This window comes from Camarhynchus parvulus, chromosome 12, assembly GCF_901933205.1.
Source record: "Camarhynchus parvulus chromosome 12, STF_HiC, whole genome shotgun sequence".
Taxonomy (NCBI): Eukaryota; Metazoa; Chordata; class Aves; order Passeriformes; family Thraupidae; genus Camarhynchus; species Camarhynchus parvulus.
The window spans coordinates 17,241,103-17,265,164 of NC_044582.1; the positions used below are offsets into that span (position 1 = coordinate 17,241,103).

The 24,062-nt window shown below is 40.5% G+C and overlaps 1 protein-coding gene across 2 annotated transcripts in view; it reads right to left on the reverse strand.

Moving 5' to 3' along the window:
- CNTN3 (contactin 3) overlaps positions 1 to 24,062 on the reverse strand; it is a 99,446-nt gene that overhangs the window by 30,593 nt on the left and 44,791 nt on the right. The window contains exons 3-6 of one of the 2 annotated variants that reach the window (XM_030956756.1): positions 21,845 to 21,940; positions 8,054 to 8,257; positions 7,072 to 7,174; positions 5,933 to 6,117 (exon numbers count right to left, since the gene is read on the reverse strand). In XM_030956756.1, coding sequence (XP_030812616.1) covers positions 5,933 to 6,117; positions 7,072 to 7,174; positions 8,054 to 8,257; positions 21,845 to 21,940 — 588 coding nt within the window. The remainder of the gene's footprint in view (positions 1 to 5,932; positions 6,118 to 7,071; positions 7,175 to 8,053; positions 8,258 to 21,844; positions 21,941 to 24,062) is intronic. The other variant, XM_030956757.1, reaches the window with a different exon arrangement.

Sequence of the window (24,062 nt, forward strand, 5' to 3'; positions counted from 1 at the left end):
TTGCACACCTAAACATTTATGCAACATTCAGCAGTGCTTGAATTACTGATGGACCCACACATGTGGAATATTTAACATCTGCTGCCCATCTCCACTTGAAAGTAGGTTAAATATAAACTATTTTTCAAGTCAAAAGATCTTGGATTCAATTCTACCAATTAAAAAATCGTTGTCTATCTAATCTTGGTTTTAGGACTGTGTGTCAGGCAGTCTCCATGGGAGGGTTTCCCAAGTTCCCACACAACAGAATAAATCAGAAATGCACAGAGCAGCTTCCCAAGGCACAGGGTGAGAAATTCCTGCTGCTTGTCTGTGCTGATGGAGACTCCAGTGATTTCCTGGAGGAAGGCTCTTTTTTCTCTTCCAATTCCTGATGGAGGAGGTGAGCAGGAAGGAAAGCACCATTTTCAATCTGTCTTCGAAAGAGAACAATTCCACCAACCAGCTCAAAATTGAAAAGGCAGCTCAAGAGGGGCAATTCCAGCTGGGAATACTCTGACTCCTGGCCAGAATAAAGGTGCTTCATGTGCAGAAATAAAGTCAGGTATCAGCAGCTCTGAAACCTTCCCAAAACAGGAGCAGGACTTGCCAAGCCCAGCTCTGCCCCTTTTTGTTGAGCTCTGCCTGAGGACATGTGAAGGACTCTGAATAAACAGTTTTATTCCTCTCAAGGTTTAGCAGATTTTACTGCCCTGAAGATCTGATTCCACCATCACTGCCACATCTGTGCTCCTGAAGGAAGACTTGCTAACAAAGCCTCATTTTCTCTTGGGATTTGTGAATTATTTGTGAATTAACCATGCACAGTGCACCACAACACGTATTTTTATGCATTATTTCCTTCAGAGTGAGAGAATCCAACAAAAATCTGGTTTTAATTCTATAGGAATGGAGTGAAGGGAAGGAATCTCCTGGAACTACTGCAGAGTTATTGTGAAATCTGGATTTTCCTGAGGAGAGAAAAGGAGTCCTTTTTTCCTAAAGCAAGGAATAGGCAGGCAGCACATCCTTGCTGAGATTTAAAAAAAAAATAGACATTGTCCTGTAAGCTGAGAGGTTGGAAGTCAATTTTAAAGGAGTTCACAGTGCAGGGTTTGAGGCTGTGACAGGAATCTGTATTTTGGGATGATATTAAGAATTCTTGGGAACTTGCTGTGCAATCTTCATGAAAGATTCATCTGGAGCTCCCCCAGGACGAAATGCTTGTAGGTAAAGTGATTTTCTGAAGCAGGTTAGCCGTCAGCTCCATGGCCAGTCACTTGGAAAAGCACCAGCCTAGATTTTGCTTCAGTTGTTTTAGCCTAAAATATTCCTTGCAGTGCTCGTGGTCCCAGAGGCAAGGAGAGAACAAGTGTGTAACTTCATAAAGAGCATCCCAGGGAGAGACATCTCATCTTTTCTGGTGGTTATGATGACCCAGCCAGTTAAGCCTGCAGGAAACAACTGTTGCTCCATTACACTCCAGGCCTCCCCTGTAGGCCAAAAGGGAGGGAAGAACCATTTTTTCAGATTTTACAAATCCTTTGTGGTGTCCTGGGGGTTGATGTGAAGGAAGACAGACTGTAGGGATGCTTTTGGCTGAAGAAGTGACACTTTCCAGAGGCTGGGCTGGGATTTGTGAATTATTTGTGGGCTAACCACGCACAGTGCATCACAACACGTATTTTTATGTATTACCTCCTTCAGAGCGAGAGAATCCGACAAAAATCTGGTTTTAATTCTGTAGGAGCGAAGGGAAGGCAGAACTTCAGGGCCCTGACTCCTGCAGGGAGCCAAAGCCCCTGGGGAGCTCCTCCAGAACAGGGATTCACACAAAATGTTCCCTTCTTACACTTGCACTTTGACATTTCCACCAGGAAAGCTGGGCTGGAAATCTCTGAAACACCTCTGGGGAGCTCAGCAGCTGGGCAGGAAAATCAGAGCACAAAGAACTTCCCAGAGCAGAAGAAGGGAAGCTGTGAATCAAACAGGGGGAAAACCCACCCCAAAAGTGTAACCTGCAGCTTTCCTGTCTTCAAGCCAGGCTCTGACACTCCCACTGATGCCTGCAGCAGGGATGAACTCTTATTCCACCTCCAAACTCAAAGGACTTCAAGCACAAATCACTTTTGTTCTGCTGAACCAGCTGGGCCTGGAGAAGCAGCTGAGACATCTCTGAAAATTTCATTTTTTGGCTCCCATTGGAAAATAAGAATGCCCTCAAGCAACAGGTAATTCCAAATCACTCGGAAAAGCTTTAGTATGTAAAAGAAGAAAAACTATTTGTCTGGGCAGCAAGGAAATTGTATTATTAGACAGCATTACAATTAAACTCTAGATGATCAAACTCAGCAACTCTTTGATATTATTCAGTCATTTGTAACTTTGCTGTCAATGTTTTGAAGACATGCCAAGCACAAGACTATCAGATAAAACCTTTAAACAGAGATATTCTTCCACATACACAAATAACAGTTTCAGTTTAGTTTTGCTGATAGATTATTTAAAAAAAAACCAACCCAAATATACCAATATTTCTTAACACACTAAAAAAATGAGGTAGATTCTACTGATTCCTGGGAGATTTTGTCTGTGTTACCACAGACCAGCACTGCAGAGCAAAAGGAGAACAGCAGCAGAATTTCTTTCTCCCTGTCAAACATTTTACCTTGGTGCTGCCAAGCAGGACTGCTGGTATATCAGCATGGGCTAATTAAGAATATATTTCCTTCAATTATACCTTAAATTAATTGCTGTACATATCTTTACCGTGCTTCATGTTTAACTGCATCCTAAAAGACAAAAATACAATTGTTTCATCTCCTCTCATTTTTCTCTGACGTGAAACACCTCTGTGGATTCTTTTTTTTTTTCCCCTGTTATCTCTTTATGGGAAGCTAAAAGTGATGACAAACGAACAGGCTAATAAAGGGAAAGCAAATTATTTAAATCTTCAGGTTCTACATTCAATCTAAGTTGGATAATCTTCTCCTATTTTTAGCACAATCTGAGCTCTCCTGAGTAGAAAACTGGCATTTAACAAATGTTGGAACTGTAAAAGGGACAAAAAACTGAACATTTGATGTCAGGCTTTTCTTGATAAAATCCTTCAGGAGAGAAAAGGAAGATTAATAGTCTGTGAGTGTTGTAATGAACCCAGAATATCTGGTTTAGAATATCTATTTTAATTATCAACTCCAACTATGGGTGGAGAGCTATATTTAAAACACACCATAATTATAATAAAACAGACTCATTTCATTTCTTTCAGGAGTTACAGAAGTGACAGATTTATAGGAATTCTTGGGAAACTGACTATGGACAGGAGTGAAGTTGTTCAAGGACTTTGTGGCTTCAAGGCTGTAATTCATTATTGGATGAAAAAGGAAGGCTTTTAACCAAACTGTTTATGAACTGGAAAACCTGATTTTTAGATTTTAAACTTCGCAGTTTCAGCTCATAAAACAAATCAGAATAGGAGTGTTTCACTTTGCACCAGAGCAATGAATGTTTCAAGCTTTGGTTTAGGACCAGCTTTATGTTACGTTTCAAAGAATCCTTAAAGTTTGCAAAGAAAGAAAAACCTATTTTTCAGGCACATGAATGATTTTTATCAATATTTTTTCTGCCTAAAGATTTCTTTTTCATATTATTTCACCATGACAACTTGCAAAACATTAAACCGAATCCTTCTCATACTGACTTTTTTTTTGGGTCAGGCAGAAATATGCTTTGTTCTGCCCAGAGGAAAATGAATGTTGTCACTATTGAAATAAAAAGGCATTTGTACTTTTGTAATGTTTGTATTTTTCTATGTTTGATAAGCAGACACGCCTTAAACTTCTGAATGTTCTAACAGCAGCCACCATTCCCTAAAAACAGCAGATTTGTGGATTTTTGACAGCACTGGTACTTTCTGGCAGATGGGTGATTTTTTACTCCATGTCTTCAGCTTATTGTATTAGTTTCCCCCAAATCCTCATCTGCTTTTAGAACAACTTCCTTAAATATTGATATTTTATTGGAAGGCTGAGTGGGATGTGGTTATTATTACATTTCTGGGCTTTGGCACCAGATGAGGTGGCAACCCATCAGAAGACATTATCTTCAGTTATAAAACTTTGAATTATCAAGAGAAGTTATAAATGCTCTCATCCCGAATCCAGGCTTGTTGGAATTCTAACTGCAACAACAAAGCAAGCACCAAAATAAGAAAGATTACTTAAATCTATTTAATTCTGCAGAATGGGTTCCATGAAGCAGAACAAATGAAATGAAACAGTTGGAGTGCCATTACTGCCATTACAGCTCTCATTATTCTTCTTAAGATAAACATCCATATCAGGGATGGCTCCTAACATGGGCAGCCACTCCTCCTGGAATATGAGGGTTCAAATCCCTGTTTGGATTTGCACTGAAAACGTTCACAATGAACGCTGTTCATTGTGAATTCCATTGTTACAGAACTGCAGCTGAGTTGCTTTTGTTCATGAGCAACATCCTTTATTTCAGCTCTGTGGGCTTTTAATGAGCAAAGAAGAATCTGGGCAGCAGGGCAGGAACCCCAGGAATGGCACTGCTGGAATTACAAGGACTGATGAACAAATCCACTCTATTTTATATCTAATTTCTCTATCTACTTTTTATCTATTCTAATTTATATCTAATTTACAGTGATGCATCTCACAACTGCCCCCACTTGACACTGCCATAGGAATGTTGAGGCAAAATGATGTACAAACCCCAACTCTGCAACTTTCAAGCGAAAAATAAGGTCACTTAATAAAAACTTTTAAATTTTATTTAAAAATAAAATGCACAGTGCCAAGTTTGGCATGGCAGAGGACACTGGCAGGTGAAGCAGCTTGGATTTGTTGCCCTGTGTCAATCACAGGATTTCTCAAGAAGTCATAATTACAATCAGTGCATGGAAAATTTGCGCTGCTTCAAGTCCCCTGCCCAACCTGACCTTGAACATTTCCAACAACGGGGCCTTATTCAGTGTAAAGATTAATTTGGAAGCTGGCAAGGAGAGAAATTTTCCTTCCTCCTTATAAAATCTATTGTGCCTTAAAGTAAAATCTTCAAGGACCAAAATGTGTGTGCTGTACCAGCCAGCTGCTCCCCATGGAGAGGCAGTGAAGAACTTGCTCCCAGCTGCAGAGGAGCTGTGCTCTGTGCCTTTATCCAACTCTAAACCCATCCCCTTGCTCAAATATTCCTCCATGAGGGAAACATTCCAAGGCAGAGTCAGAATCACTGTTTAAATTGCCATTGAAGTAAGGAAAATTATATTTGCTGAGATCTGGCTTTAACAAAAATTGTCAATTACCACTTTGTTGCAAATCACTCTGGCTTTACACCACCACCAGTGTGCTTTGCTGATACTCATTTCACTCTATAGCCTCAAATGCACAAGAGACTGCTTTTTTTCCAGCTATAAAATTTCATATTATTTCATTTCCTATACTGGATTATATCCTCCCATTTATTTACTCATTTTAAAATAAAATTGGCTGTTTTGAAAGCACAGGATTGAGAATATCCATCAGTAATCTTTTCACAAAGCAAGACAAAATTTGTACTTCTCATAAATGGGAGGCCTAAATGATCCCCCAAATAAATCCAATTGACTGAAAATTGAAGGTTTCACCAATAGACCGAGAAGAAATGTTCTAAAAAAAAAAAGTCTTTCCATCAGAGAAAAAAACCAAGCACAAGCACACTCTGCTTTATTCTCAGCAATCCCTGAGCTTTTAAGCCATTTCTTAGAGACCTTACCAAGAAACTGCTGCAGAAATTCTCACTTTCTGGAAGCACTTAAAATGCCATGGATTTTTAAGCCCAAATGCCCAATGGAACTGCAGAAAGTGGAAATTCCAGAATACCCCAGAGCAGTTTGTGTTTCATGAGTAAAGAAAGGAGGGAGAGAGGCAGACCAGAGGTTTCCTACCATAGTAAGTGAGACGTCCTCTTGCAATGTTTTTGCCCCTGGAGTTTTCAGTAATGCATTCATAGAGCCCTGCATCCTCCTGCTGGAAATTAGGGATTTCAATCATGCCATTGGATTTCCTCAGCTTTATTTTACTTGGAAACGGCAGCCCGTCAGTTCTTCTCCAGTTAATCTGAGGCACGGGGCTAAAGAGAGAGTAATGAGATTTTAAACAGTTTTGCATAAAGTCCTTGATTGTCATAATGAGATACTTAAAGCAAACTAAATTCAGCAGTGACTTGCAGGCTGTGTTAAATGCAGTAACCACACTGTACATGACAGATGGTCAGACACTCAGGCACCTGATTTGCATTCCCTGCTGATTCCTACGCTGCATTTGTGGCCCCAAATTTGTCAGGAATAACTCTGTGAATGCCCAATAATTGCAACATTTCTTGTAAATCAGCACTGGCCTCCCCAGAGGATGGGTGAGATTTACCAGTGGCTTCCACAGAGGAAGAATCCAGGCAAATCTTTTGGAATTGCCATCCTCCAGCAGCCTTTAATTCTCTGATTTGCAAACCTCCCCTCCCCTCTCCAGGGAGCCAAAGCAACAGTGTGTGATCAAGTTATCAATCTGACGCGGGCACCTGACAAACTGCCTGCAAACAAACCCACACTGGTAAATAAATACAGTTACAGAAACACAAATGCATTCTCAGATCATCTGTGAAAGACAAAAGGTATCAGCTGCGAGTGAAGCATCATTCAGAGCAGAAATGCACTTCAATCTTTATTTTGGCCATAAAGAAAGAACAATATTATGAAAGCATCAAGTACATTTAAGGGGAAAATTCAGACAACATTCTCACAGGCTTCAGCACCATCTCCTTGCACAAAGAAAAGAGACTTAGCTCAAAGGTCATATGCAAAACCACAGAGAATCTACTCAAGTTAATTTGAAGTGAAATGTAAATTCCTGTGCTGCCAACATACACATCTTAATTCTAAACAAAATCAAAATACACTCCAAGAGTCTTTGCCCTCTCATTTCAAGGCAGGAGCTGTGATGACCAAAATCAGGGCAACACCAGAGCCCCACAGCTCTTGTGCAGGTGACCCCAAAGGTGCTTCAACTTTCAGTGAAGATGAACACTTACTTTCCCAGTGCAAAGCACTCCAGCTTCACAGTGGAGCCTTTGGCTGCTGCCAGGGTCTCAGGGAACTGAACTTCTATTTTGGGCTCGTATTCCCCCATCACACCTGTGCGAGACAATTGAGAAGGTCAAATTTTCAAGGTGATTTTCAAAAGGGTTTTCTTTCTCTCTCTTGCAATTCAAGATCATTTCTCTGATTATCTGCTTATAAAGGGAAGCACAGTGATAGAAGGGACAGAGGATTGGATGGTGAAAGTGCCAACTCTCCAATGACACTGGACAAACCAACAGTCCATCAAATGTGTCCTCCTCCATAAAAGAATGCAAAACAACGAGTTACTTACAGAAAGTGTATGAGAAAGTTTGTTACAAGAATGTAAACATCAGAAGGCTTAGAAAATCTTAAAAAACCAGGGCAACAATGGACTGCTTGTTTGAACAGTGTGGTTGGAGAGGTGGCAATTTCATCCTGCAATCCACGGTCACTTATGAAACTCTATAAATACTGAGGTCCAGAAATAAATGCCCTTTTTTGCCTTGGACATCTGATCATTCCATGTTGTAGCCATTGCATTTTCCGAAAAATCCTTTCCTTAGGATTTTTCCTCTTGAGAAGCTGAGAGGCCTCAGGAACCAAACGTAAACAATGGTTATCTGCTGCTGTGGAATGCAACAGGTGCATCTGTGATTGGTCTCATGTGGTTGTTTCTAATTAATGGCCAATCACAGTCCAGCTGGCTTGGACTCTCTGTCTGAGCCACAAGCCTTTGTTATCATTCCTTCTTTTTCTATTCTTAGCTAGCCTTATGATGAAATAATTTCTTCTATTCTTTTTAGTATAGTTTTAATATAATATATATGACAAAATACCACATCAAGCCTTCTGAAACATGGAGTCAGATCCTCATCTCCTCCCTCATCCTGGGACCCCTGTGAACGCGGTCACACCGTGTGTCCCTGGCAGCTGTTCCGTTCGGTTCCGTACCGTCCGTGCGCAGCACCAGCGGCGTGGGGGAGCCCAGCACGGGGCTCCTGCTGGCCCTGCTGGTCACCACACAGCTGTAGTTGCCCACGTCGGAGGGCTCCACCTTGGCGATGTACAGGTGCCCTGTCTCCTGGGACACGAAGCGCCGGCTGTCCTCCTGCACGAACGAGGGGTACTCGTTGAAGATCCAGGCGAACGACAGGTCTGGGTGGGGAAAAACAACACAAGCAGAGGTGTTTGGTAGGATTTTTCCATGTTTTTTCCCTTCAAAGATCACTTTACTGCTGTATTTGACAGCACTGCTGTGGCATTCACATTCTCTGAAAAATCCCTTCGCCCAGGATTTTTCTCCTGGAAAGCTGAGAAGCCTCAGAGAAAATGAAAACAATAATTATCTCATTTGCTTCTCCTGTGTTTTGCTGCTTTGGAATGTGTTTGGAGATTGTTTACCACAGGTGATTGTTTCATTGGTTTCATGTTCATGTTTTGACTCAATGGCCAATTGAGGCCAAGCTGTGTCAGGACTCTGGAAAGAGTCCCAAGTTTTCATTATTATCTTTTTAGCATTCAGTAAGTATCCTTTCTGTATTCTTTAGTATAGTTTAGTATAGTATTCTTTAATATATTCTAGTATAAAAATAATAAATTAGCCTTCTGAGAACATGGAGTCAGATTCATCATTCCTTCCTGCCATGGGGATCCCTGCAAATACAATGCACTGCATTATTTACAGTACTGTACTGTGTAACAAACAGCCAACGACTAAGAAAAATACACTTTAAGAAGTACCAGAAACCAGCAAAACCCCCAATTTTTTTTCACCATCTCTACGGTGGGGAAAAACACACATGCAAAGGTGTTTGATAGGATTTTTCCACCTTTTTTCCCTTCAAAGACAACTTTACTGCTATATTTGACATCACTGCATTATTTACAGTACTGTACTGTGTAACAAACAGAGCCAGTGACAGAGAAAAATACATTTTAAAAAGTACCAGAAACTAGCAAAACCCCCCATTTTTTTCTCACCATCTCCTTCAGCAGAAGAAAAAAAAAAGGCAAAAGAAATCCAGAATATTAGCCGGTTTGTTTAAATCTCCTTCTTTTTTTTTTTTTTTTGAAATTTAGTATGCACAGAAATAGGAACAGACAGCAAAATGAGAGCAAACTTTGCTAAAATGGAAAGATTATTCATTCAGTAGCTACTTAACTGCTCAGCCAGATGATTAGCAGGTAGAAACAAGATAGCAGTATCCACGTGATAAGGATGTCAGAAGAAGCCTAAATTCCCAGTAGGGCTCATCACAGAGCAAAACTATTTTTTTCATACAAAAATCTATAAAAAACTCCATTAAAAACACTGTGATGTGGCAAAGTAGCCCTCCCTACCACTCATTATGATTATCTGAAAGGGAAAAAAAACAAACCCACACCTCGAAAGAGAAACCAAGAGATTTGGCAAAAAAATCCACTGAATTTGTTTTGTTTCCTGAGCATCACTCTGAGCCTTGTGTGGCCAATTTTAATTGGCAAAAGCCCCTTCCTGTGCCAGGCCACGTGTTTGTCTCATTCATTTCCTGCAGGATCAAAGGAAAATAAATTTTTAATGGTGTTCTAGGCAAGGAATAATTTTTTTCACCCACGTGGCAGTTACACAAAGATTACAGCTTCTGGAAGTGCTAATTAGCGATGATTGCAGCCTGATTGACCTTTCTTGTGTTGCAGTGTCTGCAGCACTGGCACTGCCCCCACAAGATGGAGATCAGCCCCTCCTGCACAGCTTTAATTTGAGGGTGCACAAATTTGGGTGCACCATGAAACGAAAAGGTGACACAACCTGAGCCCTCAACCCCTCCCCAGGCTGCCAAAGCCAACAGGACAATTTAACACAAGGTAAGACTGTGCAGGTTAAAAAAAACCCACTCAATAAACGAAATTATTAAGATATTTATAGGCTGCCTAATGCAGAAAAGGCATCAAATGAAATGGCTGATCATTAACCTGCGTTTAATTTTCTTCTATCAATATTTAAACCTCTTCCATTACGATAATTTTGCAGCAGCGGCCTGGGCCGACCATTAACAGGCTCAGGAGTTAAACTTCTGTCATATTTAGAAATATTAGCAATAAATATAAATATAAATAAATAATTAATAAATAAATAGGACAAATAAACAAATAAATAAATATTATAAACAAAGAAATAAATATTAGAAATATTTCTTGCCAAAACCAACACCATAAGAAGGAAAATACCTACAAGACCATCACCTCCATGGACCTCAGGATCACCAATGGCTTTCACCACAATTCCTTCCTCCAGAACTCAGAGGTGCAATTCATTTGTGGAAAGGAAGGCAGCAAGGATTTGTCAGGAAACCATGGGGGAATTAGCGCAGTGGGAAGCATTAAATTATTTCAAAAATAAAGAAAAAAGAGAGCACACCTGAGGAGTTTGAAGGGGACTACAAGATCTTAGGTAGCAGGGAATGTGGGATCTTTCTAAATGGGAAAGGCAGAAAATAGAGAATTCTTTCTGCAGAAGAGCTGGGTGGACACAATGATCTCAGGGCTGAACACTGAGTTAGGAACCAAAAAAAGCCAATTTTCACCTCCACACCGAACTCAGACACCCACAAGGCAGCCGTGGGTGACACCAGCCTTTAATGCTTCTGGTATTTATTGAACCACCTGTGCTTCCTTGCTCAAAATATTATTTCATGCTTAAAAAAAAAAGGGCAAGAATAAAAATAAAAAAGATGTCCAGAACAGTGTGGAGATCTGGAGATGCAGCAGGAGAAGAAGCAGCTTCATTTCATTGCTAGGATATTGGGTTAAGTCAAGAATAAACCCACTGAAATCAGTCACTGGGATTATGGCAGCCATGCAAAGTGGATTCCAGTTTAATTGGGTCCTTCAACCCATGAATAAACACTCCTGGAAACCTAATTCCCCATCCAACACTTATTTTCACTGACTCCCTTAAAAAAGGCTGGGGTACTTCTAGCCCTGTGCCCCACCACCTCATTTTATATTTATTGTCCTTTACAAAACTGCACTCTTACTTTCCAAAATTATTAAAAAAAAAACCAAAAAAAAGAACAAAAAATCATATTAAACAACTTGTGGTGTGATTTATTATGTTTACACCATTTGCCTGTTGCTGATCTTTGGGCACCTCCAGGGACACAAACTCACTCCCTTTCTGTCAATTACAAGTTTTCAGTTGATTTTCTGTTATAAATGGAAGTAATATGTCTCTCCTGGGCTTCCTCTGAGTTCTAAGCCTTTGCTTTCCAATGCATTTTTCCCTTATTTGGCGACCATACATGGATAAGGTATTGGAAATTACAGTTATTACTCAATTTTTATTTGTTTACTACGTCTTGGTTGGCGGCTTCTCTTTATTTTCCATTATTTGATTATTATTTACTGTGCAGTTTCCAACACACTCAGCATGTTCACGCTGTTCCAGGCCTTTTGTGCACCTTAAGTGCTCAATTAAAAAAAAATGCTTATAAAATTACTTGTCATTTTTAAACCTGAATTCTTTATGAAATTCAACAATTAAATCACCATGGCCTTTGGGGCTTACCAGGGTCATTTCCTGCTATTTATGAACCTTAAAAAACCCCAAATTACTGTTGCTAAAGGAACAAAAAGGGGTAAAACTCACACATTTATTGGTTTTTAACTATGTTCAAAGTCAAGGCTTAAGTTTATGCCACATGCTTTTGAAAATATGGCTTTAAATAATATTTAAAGAATTCTAGAAATATAAAAATTAAAGAAATTACACATTTCTTCTAAGTGAGACTGAATCACTTCACTGGGAGATCATTTACAGAACCAGGGTGATTTTACCTCTTGTAAACAGAATTTAAGTGACAACAGCAGTGGTGGAATAGCCCAAACTGTAATTAAATTCAGGAAGTTAGAAAAGCAGAAGTTTAGGGGGGAAAAAAAGGCACAGAGACCTATGATCAAAAGGAGAAGAACAATTCACAAAGTTAATTTTATTCACTATTTGCATAAATAATGCCAGCTCTTGCTCCTTGTCTTCTGGGCCATCACTTCAATAAACCTGCTTAATACCTACCTGCCAGCCGCATAATTCACACCTAACTGAGACTTCTAAAACAGCCACAAGTAAGTGAAGTGAACAGTGTTCTTCTGAAACAGATTTTAAATGCTCCAAACTGACTGGATTTGAATTAGCCAAGTGGGTGTTTCCAGAAATAAAACCGGTAAGAAATGAAGATTCTTGATTTTGGGGAGCATGGAGCTGACTGAACTTCAAGGTTAAGAAAAAACCCCAAAAATCCCCCCAAAAAAACCAACAATCACCAAAACATAAAGAAGTTTCATGTCAATCACTGATACCCAAATCCCAATTATTTCAGGCACTTCTCCAGCTCTGATTTTACAATATTCTGTAGCAGAGACACAAGGAAAAGCTGAAATATCCTGGAATTTTGTGTCTCCCAATGGCTCTCTGCCCCTCCCACACGATGGCACGTGGCTCCTGGAAAACTGTTTCCAAGAAAGTAATCAGACAGAATTTAGCAATGACAGAAACTGCAATTAAAACCATGGAAATGTGCAGCAAACAGCTATTTGGAATGATCTACCTTAGGTGAAGAGTGATGGAAAAGTAACACTGATTTTGAGAGGATAATAACAGACTCCCTAATTAAGGCAGAAACCAATTAGTTCATCATTTGGCCCAATTTCAGCTGCAAGTGTGATGAAATGGCAGAAAAGGGGGTTTGTGGATGAGCACCCCTCGCTCACTGAGGAGGAGCTCTGAGAGCTCACACTGAGCATTCAGGCTGGGTTTTGTGGGACAATCACCCACAAAAATGTCCATTTGTCACCACTGCTGCAGCTCTGGCTGTCTGCACGGGAACCCCTGGGAAAGTGCAAACAAATCACCTAAAAGCAGGGAATTAATTAATGAGGTAAAAGTGCAATTAAGGTCCCAGAGGATGCACTGGGGTGCAAACTGTGCCCACTCGCCTCCCTGCAGGCAAATCCTTGGATTACACTGCTGTGGGACTGGGATAATGGAATGTCAGTGCTCCCAGGGGTATAACTGGTTTTATTTTACGTAAATTAATTCAAGCTTCTCCTTAATACTTTTCCCTTCTCACTTGGGCCAATTTTCCTGCATTTAGTTCAGCAACCCCATCCTCCCCTGGCCAGCCCCCATCTCCAGCTGCTCTTGGTGTCACCTTCCCTGTGCCACAAATCAAGTAACATCTCCTTTATTTCTCCTGGTAAACGTTAAAAATTGCTTTCCAAATAAAAAATCTCCTGCTCTGGAGGTGTAGGACAAGGTGTTTGTGTGCTCCCATAATATATGTGTAAGCTGGAGCTTAAAATGTCACAAGGTGCCTCTGTCAGAAATGGCAGCATCTTGGCAATGAAAAACTAGTTTAGAATATCATTTGAGATAAATTGTAGATAATTTCAAGGGTTTGGGGTATATTCTTGCACACATTCAATGCTCAGAACTTAAAAACTATCTTAGGTGTGTGCAGCTGGGAAAAAGAAACCAAAGCAAGGCTCAGACTGCATTTCCAGGGGGATCCTGGGCTGTTGGCATTCAAGTAGTTCCATCTCTGATAATGAAAAAGTCTTTAGCTGCAGTCACACTTCAGAGAACAAATGGGGCTGGTATTTACTTTTTGTTCATGTTCTCTATATAAAAATAATGACAATTACAAAACCTGTGTGGCAGGGCTTGACCTGTGGCCTCCAGGAGTGATGTGAGAAACTGAGATCTGCTTAAAATAGGTGCAGTGTTTCCCCAACCACTGGGATTTCACCTGAACTCTGCAGAAGAACTCTTTTGGCTGAATTTCTGTTTATACCAAATGCAAACTGCGTGATGGGAATTCAAGTCCAGCTACCAAAAGTGAAAAATGTATCCCCAGAAATTAATTTTATTCCAGAGTATAATGGCAACACTCTGATTTGAAACTAATGTATAACATTAATTGTTTTGGCATAAAAGTTGAATTATTTCATAGCAAAAATATACCAGATCAATTTTCAGCCTGCTGTGCAGGTAATCAGGCATGCAACTGGTGTGTACGGAACAGCCCAGAACAATGAGAGCAGTGAGACACAAACACACACAATATCTTGCCATTCCAATCTACTCATTAAATGAGAATATTGAAACGTTTCAGCTGAAGCTGCAAGGTTCCTTCTTCAGGCTAAAACCTGATTTTCATTTTTAAACAAAACAGGGTAAGAGTCCACTTGTCATTCTGATTTTGGAAGGAGATTTAGTTTGATGTAAAAACAGATTTAATTCTTAAAAAATGCTGAATAATATTTTTTCTGCTGTCCCCCAGCCTAGAGCACAGCCACAGAGGAGGTGACTGCACACAATGATGTGTCACCTGTGCTCAGCTGCCACAGGAATGTCACACGGCCACTGAAGGTGGCTGAGGCCACTGAATAATTCCTGGAGCTCTTCTAAATCATCCCAAGCATGGCTCATCACTGTAACTAAAGCATCAACATTTCCCAGCTCAGCCTTGGGAAACAGATGCTGCAGACTGGCAGTTGATTTCTTTATTAACACCAACCCCCTCGTGGCCAGTCCAACCCCAGATTCCTGTCACCATCATATTGCCTGAAAAATCCCTTGGCCAGGATTTTTCTCCTGGGAAGCTGAGAAGCCTCAGAGAAAACTGAAAACAATAATTATCTGATTGCTTCTCCTGTGTTTTGCTGCTTTGGAATGTGGTTTGGACATTGTTTACCAACAGGTGGTTGTTTGATTGGTTTCATGTGAATTGTTTTAACTCAATGACCAATCCCAGTCCAGCTGTGTTGGGACTCTGGAGGCAGAGTCACAAGTTTTCATTATCATTCTTTGTAGCCTTCTGTATGTATCCTTTTTCTATTCTTTAGTATAGTTTAGTATAGCATTCATAACATAATATAGTATAATATAGTATAGAATATAGTATAATACAATACAATATCATATCATAAAATAATAAATTATCCTTCTGAGACCATGGAGTCAGATTCATCTTTCCTCCCCACGACTTCTGTCTGTATCCTTTTTCTATTCTTTAGTATAGCTTAGTATAGCATTTAATATAATATAATTAATGTCATACCATATCTCATCTCATCTATCATATCATATAATAAATTAGCCTTCTAAGAACATGGGAGTCAGATTCTCATTTCCTCCTCCATCTGGGGATCCCCAAAACCACCACAGATTCCCTGGGGAAGGGCTGAGCACGTGGCCCTGCTGGCCAGGAACATTATCCAGGCTCCTGCCCATGGCTTTGCATCCCCAGGTGCTCCTCAGCTGGCAGTGAAACACCCCTGGGTGCTCCCGTGGCAGCCCAGATGTGAATGAGAGCCTGACAGAACAGCTCTGCTGCTCTGCGCTCCCAGGGCTGAACAAAACTCCCAATTTTGGTTCCCCTGGAGCTGTGCAGCGGATGGATTGGTTCCTGCTCATCACATTTCTGCACTAATTGTTCCAGACTGCCTGTGTCACTGCAAGGGCCCTGGCTCTGAGCACGCTGCTCCCACTCTGGAGGCAGCAGAGAAGTAAGAAAGTGCCTTAGGAAGCAATATGTAAATAAATCCCCATTAGCCACATCCATTCCAAGTGACAAACTGTTCTTTTAATCACCTCCCTAGAACTTTACATTTAATTGCTAAGAGCATTTCCAGAATTCTGCTGTGCTTTTTCAATAGCTGGAAGTACTTTAAAATTGCTTCCTGCCTGTAATAATTTTGAGGATAAAAAAGGCGATCGTTTAGTTTATTGCCGAACTAAAATAAATCTGATTTCTTGTGAATGTTAAATATTAGGGACATAAACCAAGGGAAACTAATGGAAATAACCCAGGAGTCAATTTTCAAAGTAAAGCACCAATATTTATACATGGAAGCAGTACTCAGTGACACTTTCATTTGGTACTCTTGCACTCTTTTAGGAGAAGGTACTTGATAAAACCCTTGTGAAAAACAAAAATTCCTTTCAGCACTCTTGTTCTGAACGCTGGGACTGCAGCCACCTCCCTCCTGCCTCCTCCTAATCAATTACCCTGTTTGCAAAGAAAAACCCAAATATTTTAGTAGAGAAGATAATAAAGAGCTGGAGGAGAAACACCCCACAGCCACAATTTAGGGATAAAAATAAACTTGGTGGAGAGCCAAATGCAGTTATTGTCTCCAATTTTCTCCTTTTTCCCCCAAGGCATAACTGAGATACCTGGGACTGGGTAAGTAAAAAGGTCCAACCTGATTTTTTTTCTTGCAATTTGGTTCTTCTTAATCAACTTCTCCCTTTTTCTTTCCATCCCTCCATTCTTCCAGGAGATACCCCACAAATGAACGTGGAGTTAAAGAGTTCTGTAAGATTTTGGGGTAAGAAACTGCTAAAAGCTTCTAGGGCTGTTTATCCACCTCTCTGTCAGCTTAAAAACATGCACTATAAAGCAAATGAAGATGGTGCACAAATATATAAATAGATATATATATAATAATTATAATATTATAATATTTATAATAATAATAAATATATAAAAAGATATGTTAATTAATTTATAATTTATAAATAAGATGTACTCATTTCAGCCTGGATTACCTCTCTGTCAGCTTAAAAACACGCACTATAAAGCAAATGAAGATGGTGCACAGATATATAAATATATTATAATTATAATATAATAATCAATCTGTAAAAATATATATTAGTTTATAATTTATACCTAATATGTACTAGTTTCAGCCTGGATTACCTCAGCCTGGAAAACAGGTTTATCAAAAGAAAAAAGTGCTTCAGAATGACTGCATTTGACAAAGTGTACAGCAGAGTGTCTCTGCAGCACTGGTTTTGTACTGGTGGTGAAAATAATGCCCTGGCAGATAGAAATCACTGGAAGATCCAGCTGTGAACATGTATTATTTCCCCTCATATGGACAAACATAAGTGTCTCTCAGGTACCATTTGATTTCAAACTGTCAGCTGAAATTTGTGCAGATGATGATGATGACACCAGCAGGACTATTGAAAAATATGTTTTTAAATAAAAATGCCATTTCTCCTTGGCAGATTGAAACAGCACAGGAACACTATGGAGCCATTTCTAAGGCCAATGCTCTTACAATATTCAAGGTACCACTCTCCTCAAAATGCAAGAAGTTCTGCAAGTGTGATTTATCCCTGATGCCCAGATGTGTGTCATCCACAGCCTGCAATGGCCGCAGGAAGCAAAGGTGCAAATCAGGATGGGGAAAGGCAGGTTTAGATGGGATATCAGGAATTCTTCCCTGTGAGGGTGGCACAGGTGCCCAGAGCAGCTGGGGCTGCCCTGGATCCCTGGCAGTGCCCAAGGCCAGGCTGCACCCTGGGGCTGGGAACACCTAGGGCAGTGGGAGGTGTCCCTGCCCATGGGGTGGATCAGAATTTAAGGTCTCTTCCAACCCAAAACACTCCTGGGCACTATGGTGGTGTTCACAGGGGTCCCAGGACGAGGGAAGAGATGAGAATCTTGACTCCATGTTTCACAAGGCTGATTTATTATTTTATGATGTATATTATACGAAAAGAAAATTATATATTAAAACTATACTAAAGAATAGAATGAAGGATTTCAGCAAAAGGCAGGAAAGGAAAGGAAAGGAAAGGAAAGGAAAGGAAAGGAAAGGAAAGGAAAGGAAAGGAAAGGAAAGGAAAGGAAAGGAAAGGAAAGGAAAGGAAAGGAAAGGAAAGGAAAGGAAAGGAAAGGAAAGGAAAGGAAAGGAAAGGAATGATAAAATCTTGTGACTGCTCACAGCCTTGACACAGGTGGCTGTCATTGGTCATCAAGTAAAAACAATTTCACATGCTGGGTAAACAATTCTCCAAATCACAAAGCAGCAAAACATGGAGAAGCTGAAGCTTCTCAGCTTCTCAGGAGAAAAGATCCTAATGAAAGGATTTTTCATAAAATATGTCTGTGACAGTGCAGTAGGACAGAAATCCTATTCTGGAGTTGCACCTGTTTAACTTCACTTTGCTTTAAAGGAACAAAACGTTTCCAAAGTCAAATATGTACAATTAATTCAACTTTCAGTTCCCTGAAAAAATAGCATGTTGCTATTCAAGAGCTGCAGAAGAGAAGCAATCAGAGCATCCAAATATTTCTGGCATCTGAGACTCTCTCCATGCCATGTTATTCATGAAGCAGAGCCCTGCTGGAACTTGTATTGCCGTTTGGAGACCTACAAGAGGCACGAGCAAAAATCTGCAAGTCTAAACACTCATTTGGAACAGACATGGCATTATTCAGTGAAGGATTTGTCATAGCAAACAGTGAGCAATAAATTGGGATCTATTTTTCCATGATCTAATATTATTTCCTATCAGCATGTCACAACTCTGACACAATATGCTGTGAGCTGAATTGATCCCTGCCCTTCAAATCCTGCCTCATTTATGGATTAAACTGACATTTATCAGGGAGCTACATGAAGAGGAAGGACAAATCCTTGCTGCTTTATCCATGCAGGAACATCCCTGCCATACTGCATGGAACAGGAACACAGAGCACACAAGGATCATTAGGAATAAAACTGAATTTCCTTGCAATTTTCAAGCAACAGTTCCACAAAATTCTTGTTATTTATTTAAGTTCTGAAGTTTAGGTTTTTGAAATAAATTTATTTATTTACTGGGTTATGGTCACATTTCCCATGGGAATAATGCAGCAGGAAGTACACCAATGTAAAATTAATGTCGAGTTTTTCCAGGAAAACCAAAATTTGTTGAAATGTTCAAATAACCATCAAGCAAATCTTCACTTCTACCATTAAAAATCATCTTTTTCTCTGTGTATAAAGCAGCTTTAAGCCACCCCAGACAACACAAAAGGACCATGCCTCATTGCCTGCTCCTCTTTCAAAGAGCAGAAACACCTCATAAATCCAAAAATCAATGTCAGCTGAGGAAAACTGACTGTACCAAACAAATATAAATCACAATATACAGGAATAGAAATAACAGCTGAAGAGGAGCTACACAATAATCACAATACAGTTCAGTAGTAACAGGAGGTGAAACCCTACAGGAACTCAGATTTGCTTTACTGAGGGCTTTGTCACTCGTTAGATATCAATTTTGGAACAAAATCAGTAGCTGAGAAAAATCATTTTTAGATCTCCATATGTCTAGCTTTTCCCATTCTTGGCAGAATGGGCAAAAATTAGCATCACATGAATGTTTTTTAACCAGCTGCACATTAACTGTGTCCAACATTAGGTCTGGGATATTGAGATGTTTGTTGGATTGACAGCCCTTTAAAACCATTAAAGACATCACAGTAACACAGTAAAAAGTCAAAATAGCTGAAGAGATTTCAGTGCAATTTAAAGGTTGTAACAACTGGAAAAAGTAGCAGGAGAGCTACATAAATCCATTTTTGATGTTACTTTACCTTTTGAGCATGTGGGTGAGATTAGTCACTGATTTTTGGTGGCAAAAAAGGGTATTTTAACAGGTTCCCTGCAACAGAATTCAAAGATCCAGAAGTATGGCCATGCAGAACGATGACAGATGACCATCTTAATTATCCAAACATCACTGCTCAGTTATGAGACAACTTAGGGTATTTAACATAAAACCAGCCTGGATCCGAAAAATATTTGGGGGAAAATAGTCTTCACACTCAAATTCAGTCATTTACCAAATCTTCCACTCAGTAAATCCCAAACAAGACTGCTAAAAATGGAATTTTATTTCATTTCCAGAAAGGGGGAACTTAAAAGAAAGTGATTTGTGGTTCGTAAATGGAGTTTCATTGTTGGTTTAATGCTGGGTGTCCACAGCCCAGAGGAGCTGGAACTGCACACTCAAAAGGACAAAACCATTGCTCACTGCAGGAATAATTTGCTCCCTGTTGAAAAGGGACATTCATATGACTTATGTAAATATCTGTGCCCAAGATAAGCAAGGAAAAAATATGATAAATTGCAGAAGGGAAGCAATTTTCTTTTTCCATACTATGAGCTGGCATTTCTTTGGGGATGAGCATTGGTTTCTATTGTAACTGGGATGCTGTACATGGAGGAATAATCACTATTTAATCAAGTCTCTTCTTGCAAACTCTTTGCAGAGAATGCAAGAAATAAGTGCAATTAAGACAGTAAGATCTTAGAAACTGCACAACACACCAGAAAATAAAAGCAGAGTATTTTGGGGGCTACAGGGGGAGAGGAAACAAGCTGGTGGAGCACGTTTTTAGAATTAGTATTGTCTGGAATTATGTGATAGCTCAGCGCAATAAATACAAACTCCAAGTAAAAAAAAGAGTCAGATCAGTGATCTGGAAAGGGCTGAACATCCCTCAGGCCTGGTCAGCTGGTCCTAAACCATCCCTGCTCTTCCTAACAAACCAATTCTGGTTCCTGGCTGGATGTTTTATCCCAGGTTTCCTGCCCTGCATCCCACCCTGCAGGGCTGTTTTCTGCCACCTTGCTACAGCTTTATTTCAGTAAAGAAATTGTTTTTTGCTCCATGTCTGCTGAAAACTTTAACAGTTAATCCTCTAACTCTCAGACTCTCAGATTCAAGGATCTGAAGTAATTCTGGTACCAGTTCTCAATCCCATTTTGTAATTCTGGGAGAGCTCAGCTCTGTTTTTGCTTGAACACCACAATTAGTGTGGGGGTGTCAATCATCTCCCATCTGCTGACTGCAGGAGGAATTCTCACCTCTCCCAACCACTGTTCTCAGCACCACGAGCACATCTGGCATCACCTCCTCTTCCACACCTCAAACTTAAACCTTGCCAGAGCCAGGCAGCGTTGCCTCAGCTTGGCCATCACCTCTGGGTGTAAACCCACACACAGGACACAGCTGTAGCAACAGCTGGGGCAGTTCAGCCCTTGGGCTGCGTCTAGAAGGAAAATTTAATCACTCTAATTCTTATAGATAGCTGGGAGAATGACCCATTTCCTCAGCTGCTGAAAGACAAAGCTGCTGCAAGGCTATAAAGATGATTTAAGAGTATGTATCAGTTTAGAGGGGAAAAAATTCTGCAAGCTCAGACAGTTGTAAAATTGCCACTTTATGGCTGTGTCTACTTGGACTCTGCCAAATTTATGAGGCCACAACACCTATATTATTGAATATAATGTCTAGCTTTTATTACCTTGTCTTTGCAATCAGATCTAATGTTTAACATCACAGCCCTTCAATAATGACACACCGTATCAATTAAAAACAATAAAACCAGTTCCTTCCAGATATTACTTGAGGCTCAACAGCAATTAGTCAAAGACTGAAGATGCAGAATGAGGGAAGAAATGTACTTGTAACTTTTGGTCCACCAAGAATCCATATATCCATTTTTCTCACCCCTCGAGTGCAGCAGTGGTTTAAATTACACAGCATCATTCCATCCCACCACAGAATGTCTTGACTGCAAGAACACAGACACTGTTCAAGACAACCTGCAATTCTCTGCTCATGGGGAAAACTGGATTCATTGAGGCTCAGCAATTGTGAAATTGGGCAGAATGTAACTCTAGAAGATACTCCATTAATGACAGGAAATCCCATAAAAAACAGACACATTAAGTGCATAGAAATTACTAGGAACGAGACAAAAGTAAATCCTCCTAAATACTTCCCTCCCCCCTCCTTTGTTTTTGGTTTCTTTCTCCCTGCTTTTACTCAGAACTCAGATTTCACTGTAATTCTCATTTTTAGCATTCCAGGGATGCTGCCCAGCCCCATCAGCCCAGGGTCCCCCTTACCTCCAGCCCGGGGTGGGGTCCCACAGAGCAGCACGACCCCCTGGCCCTCGCGCACCGACACCGCGCTCCTCATCCTCGTCCTGGAGCTCTCCACATCTGCCAGGGAACAGCAGCGAGCAGCACGTCAGGGAACACCAACAGACAGGACAGCGACACTCTGAAACCCTGGCATTCCCACATCCCGACATTCTGAAATCATTCCCAAATCCTGACCTCCCATCTCCTGGTCTGCAGCTGGACCTGGCAGACTCAGCGCAGCCCCTGCAGAAGCAAAGGCTGCCTGGCACAAGGGGGGATGACAGAATTAGGGCTGAAGGGACTAATCTGCAGTGAGATAACTGATCAGATCCTGTGGCTAATTCTGCTCTTATGCCTGGCTTCTGCTACCCTGACTTTGATAACCAAAAGGGAGCCAATGACTTAAAAATAAATTCTTAATCTACTCTTCTTTGGAAGTGAAGGCTATGATGAATACAGTATCAAGCTCCCATGTCCAACTTAAAATAACAGTAATAACAGCTATTCAGAAAACAGACATGGATCTTTCCCAAGAGCAAGGAACCTCCTGGACCACATTCCCACAGGAGAATCCCCTGGAGCATCACTAAACCAGAGCTTTGCTCCTCGGTGCACTGACCCAGTGCTCTGCTCTGGCTGGCCTCAGGTCTCTGGGATTATTTTAAACTGTGTAAGGATCACAGGGCACCCTGAGGTGGAAGGGATTCACAAGGATTATTGAGCCCATCTTCTGGTCTGTGCACAGGACACCCCAAAAATCACACACAGCATTGTCCAGCACTACTTGGTGGGAAGCAAATGCTACAGTTTCCATAAATGTAAATATTTTATCATAAATTTATATTGTCTTTCCCTCTAACCGGTGAGTCAAGACCCAAGAAAGTTTGGGTTGATTATACCCTTAAACTTAGCTAAATACAACATGTAATACAAGCCAAGATCAAAGTCCTACAGTAACAAAAGCTTTCCCATAAATAAACCATATATTTTTCACTAACAGAACAGATGACTATTAAAAAATATATATTTTTTATAACCTTGTATAGGATGCTGCTAAACTAACACAATCTTCAAATAAAGCTGTCTTTATAGCCAAGCATAATAGGAGCAGCGAGTTGACCAACAGCAGCTATTTCCCCAAAATACAGCATTTTTTATTACTGCAAAGCAACAGCTGTTACAGTGAGAACACTGAATAAGAGAGACCAAAATTTCAATGCTTCCTTTAAAAAATGCTGCAGGAAGAGAGCATTGTACAGTCCCTTGTTAGTGCACATAAAGTTCACAGGAATGTTTCCTAGGCTGTTTTCAGTTTTCCAAGTGAATTTCCATGCAGGTATCCTCAGAATAAACTCAGATCCTTTTGCTGGATGTGATGGAGAAGTCACATAAAACCCCAGCCAAACTGACTTCACTCAAGGATCAAAACAGCACAGCCTTAAATTATTGTTTCAGGCCTTTCCAGCACCTTGCTCTTTCTCCCACAACATTATACATTCGTCAGCTGCCCCAACACCATTCCTCAGAGCCATGGAAAGAAAAACCAGGAGCTGACAGCACCTCAGAGAACAAACACTGTTCTGTTCCAGGATGAATCACACCCAAAGAATTAATATTTTACATAAAAAATTAATTTAGACCACATTTTGCCCTCTTACATCACAACCACCAGAAGTCATAAATCTTAAATAATACCATTTCCATAACTGAAATGGGTTTCTAAGCCCATGTGCTCATTTATTGCAACTACAGACCTTCAGAACCTTCCTTGTCTTTGTGTTGTCCAACAAATTCTACGGGCAGGATGGGACTGGGTGGGAGCACCTTGGGAAGGGATGTGGGACATGCTGGAGGATTGGGAAGGCAATCAGCCCAGAGGCACCCAGACAGGACCCGCCACAGCCCTGCAGTGTGAGCTGCTGCAACGTTGTAAAAACTGGAATTGTTAATCACTGATGCAGGTGAAGACTGTTGACACAGAAAAACAGCTTTTGGGGAAACAAGCAGCAATGCATATCCATCCAAAAATGGAGAATATGAGCCATGCTACATAAAAGAATCATTTCCCACAAATTAGCAGGAAGCTCCCCATCTCACCTTTCAGAGCAGCTCAATCACCAGACTCATCACACAGCTGCCCAAATACCAGCACTTAATTTCTCTACAAACTTCTGTATTCTCTTGTCTGGCACAGCTTTGA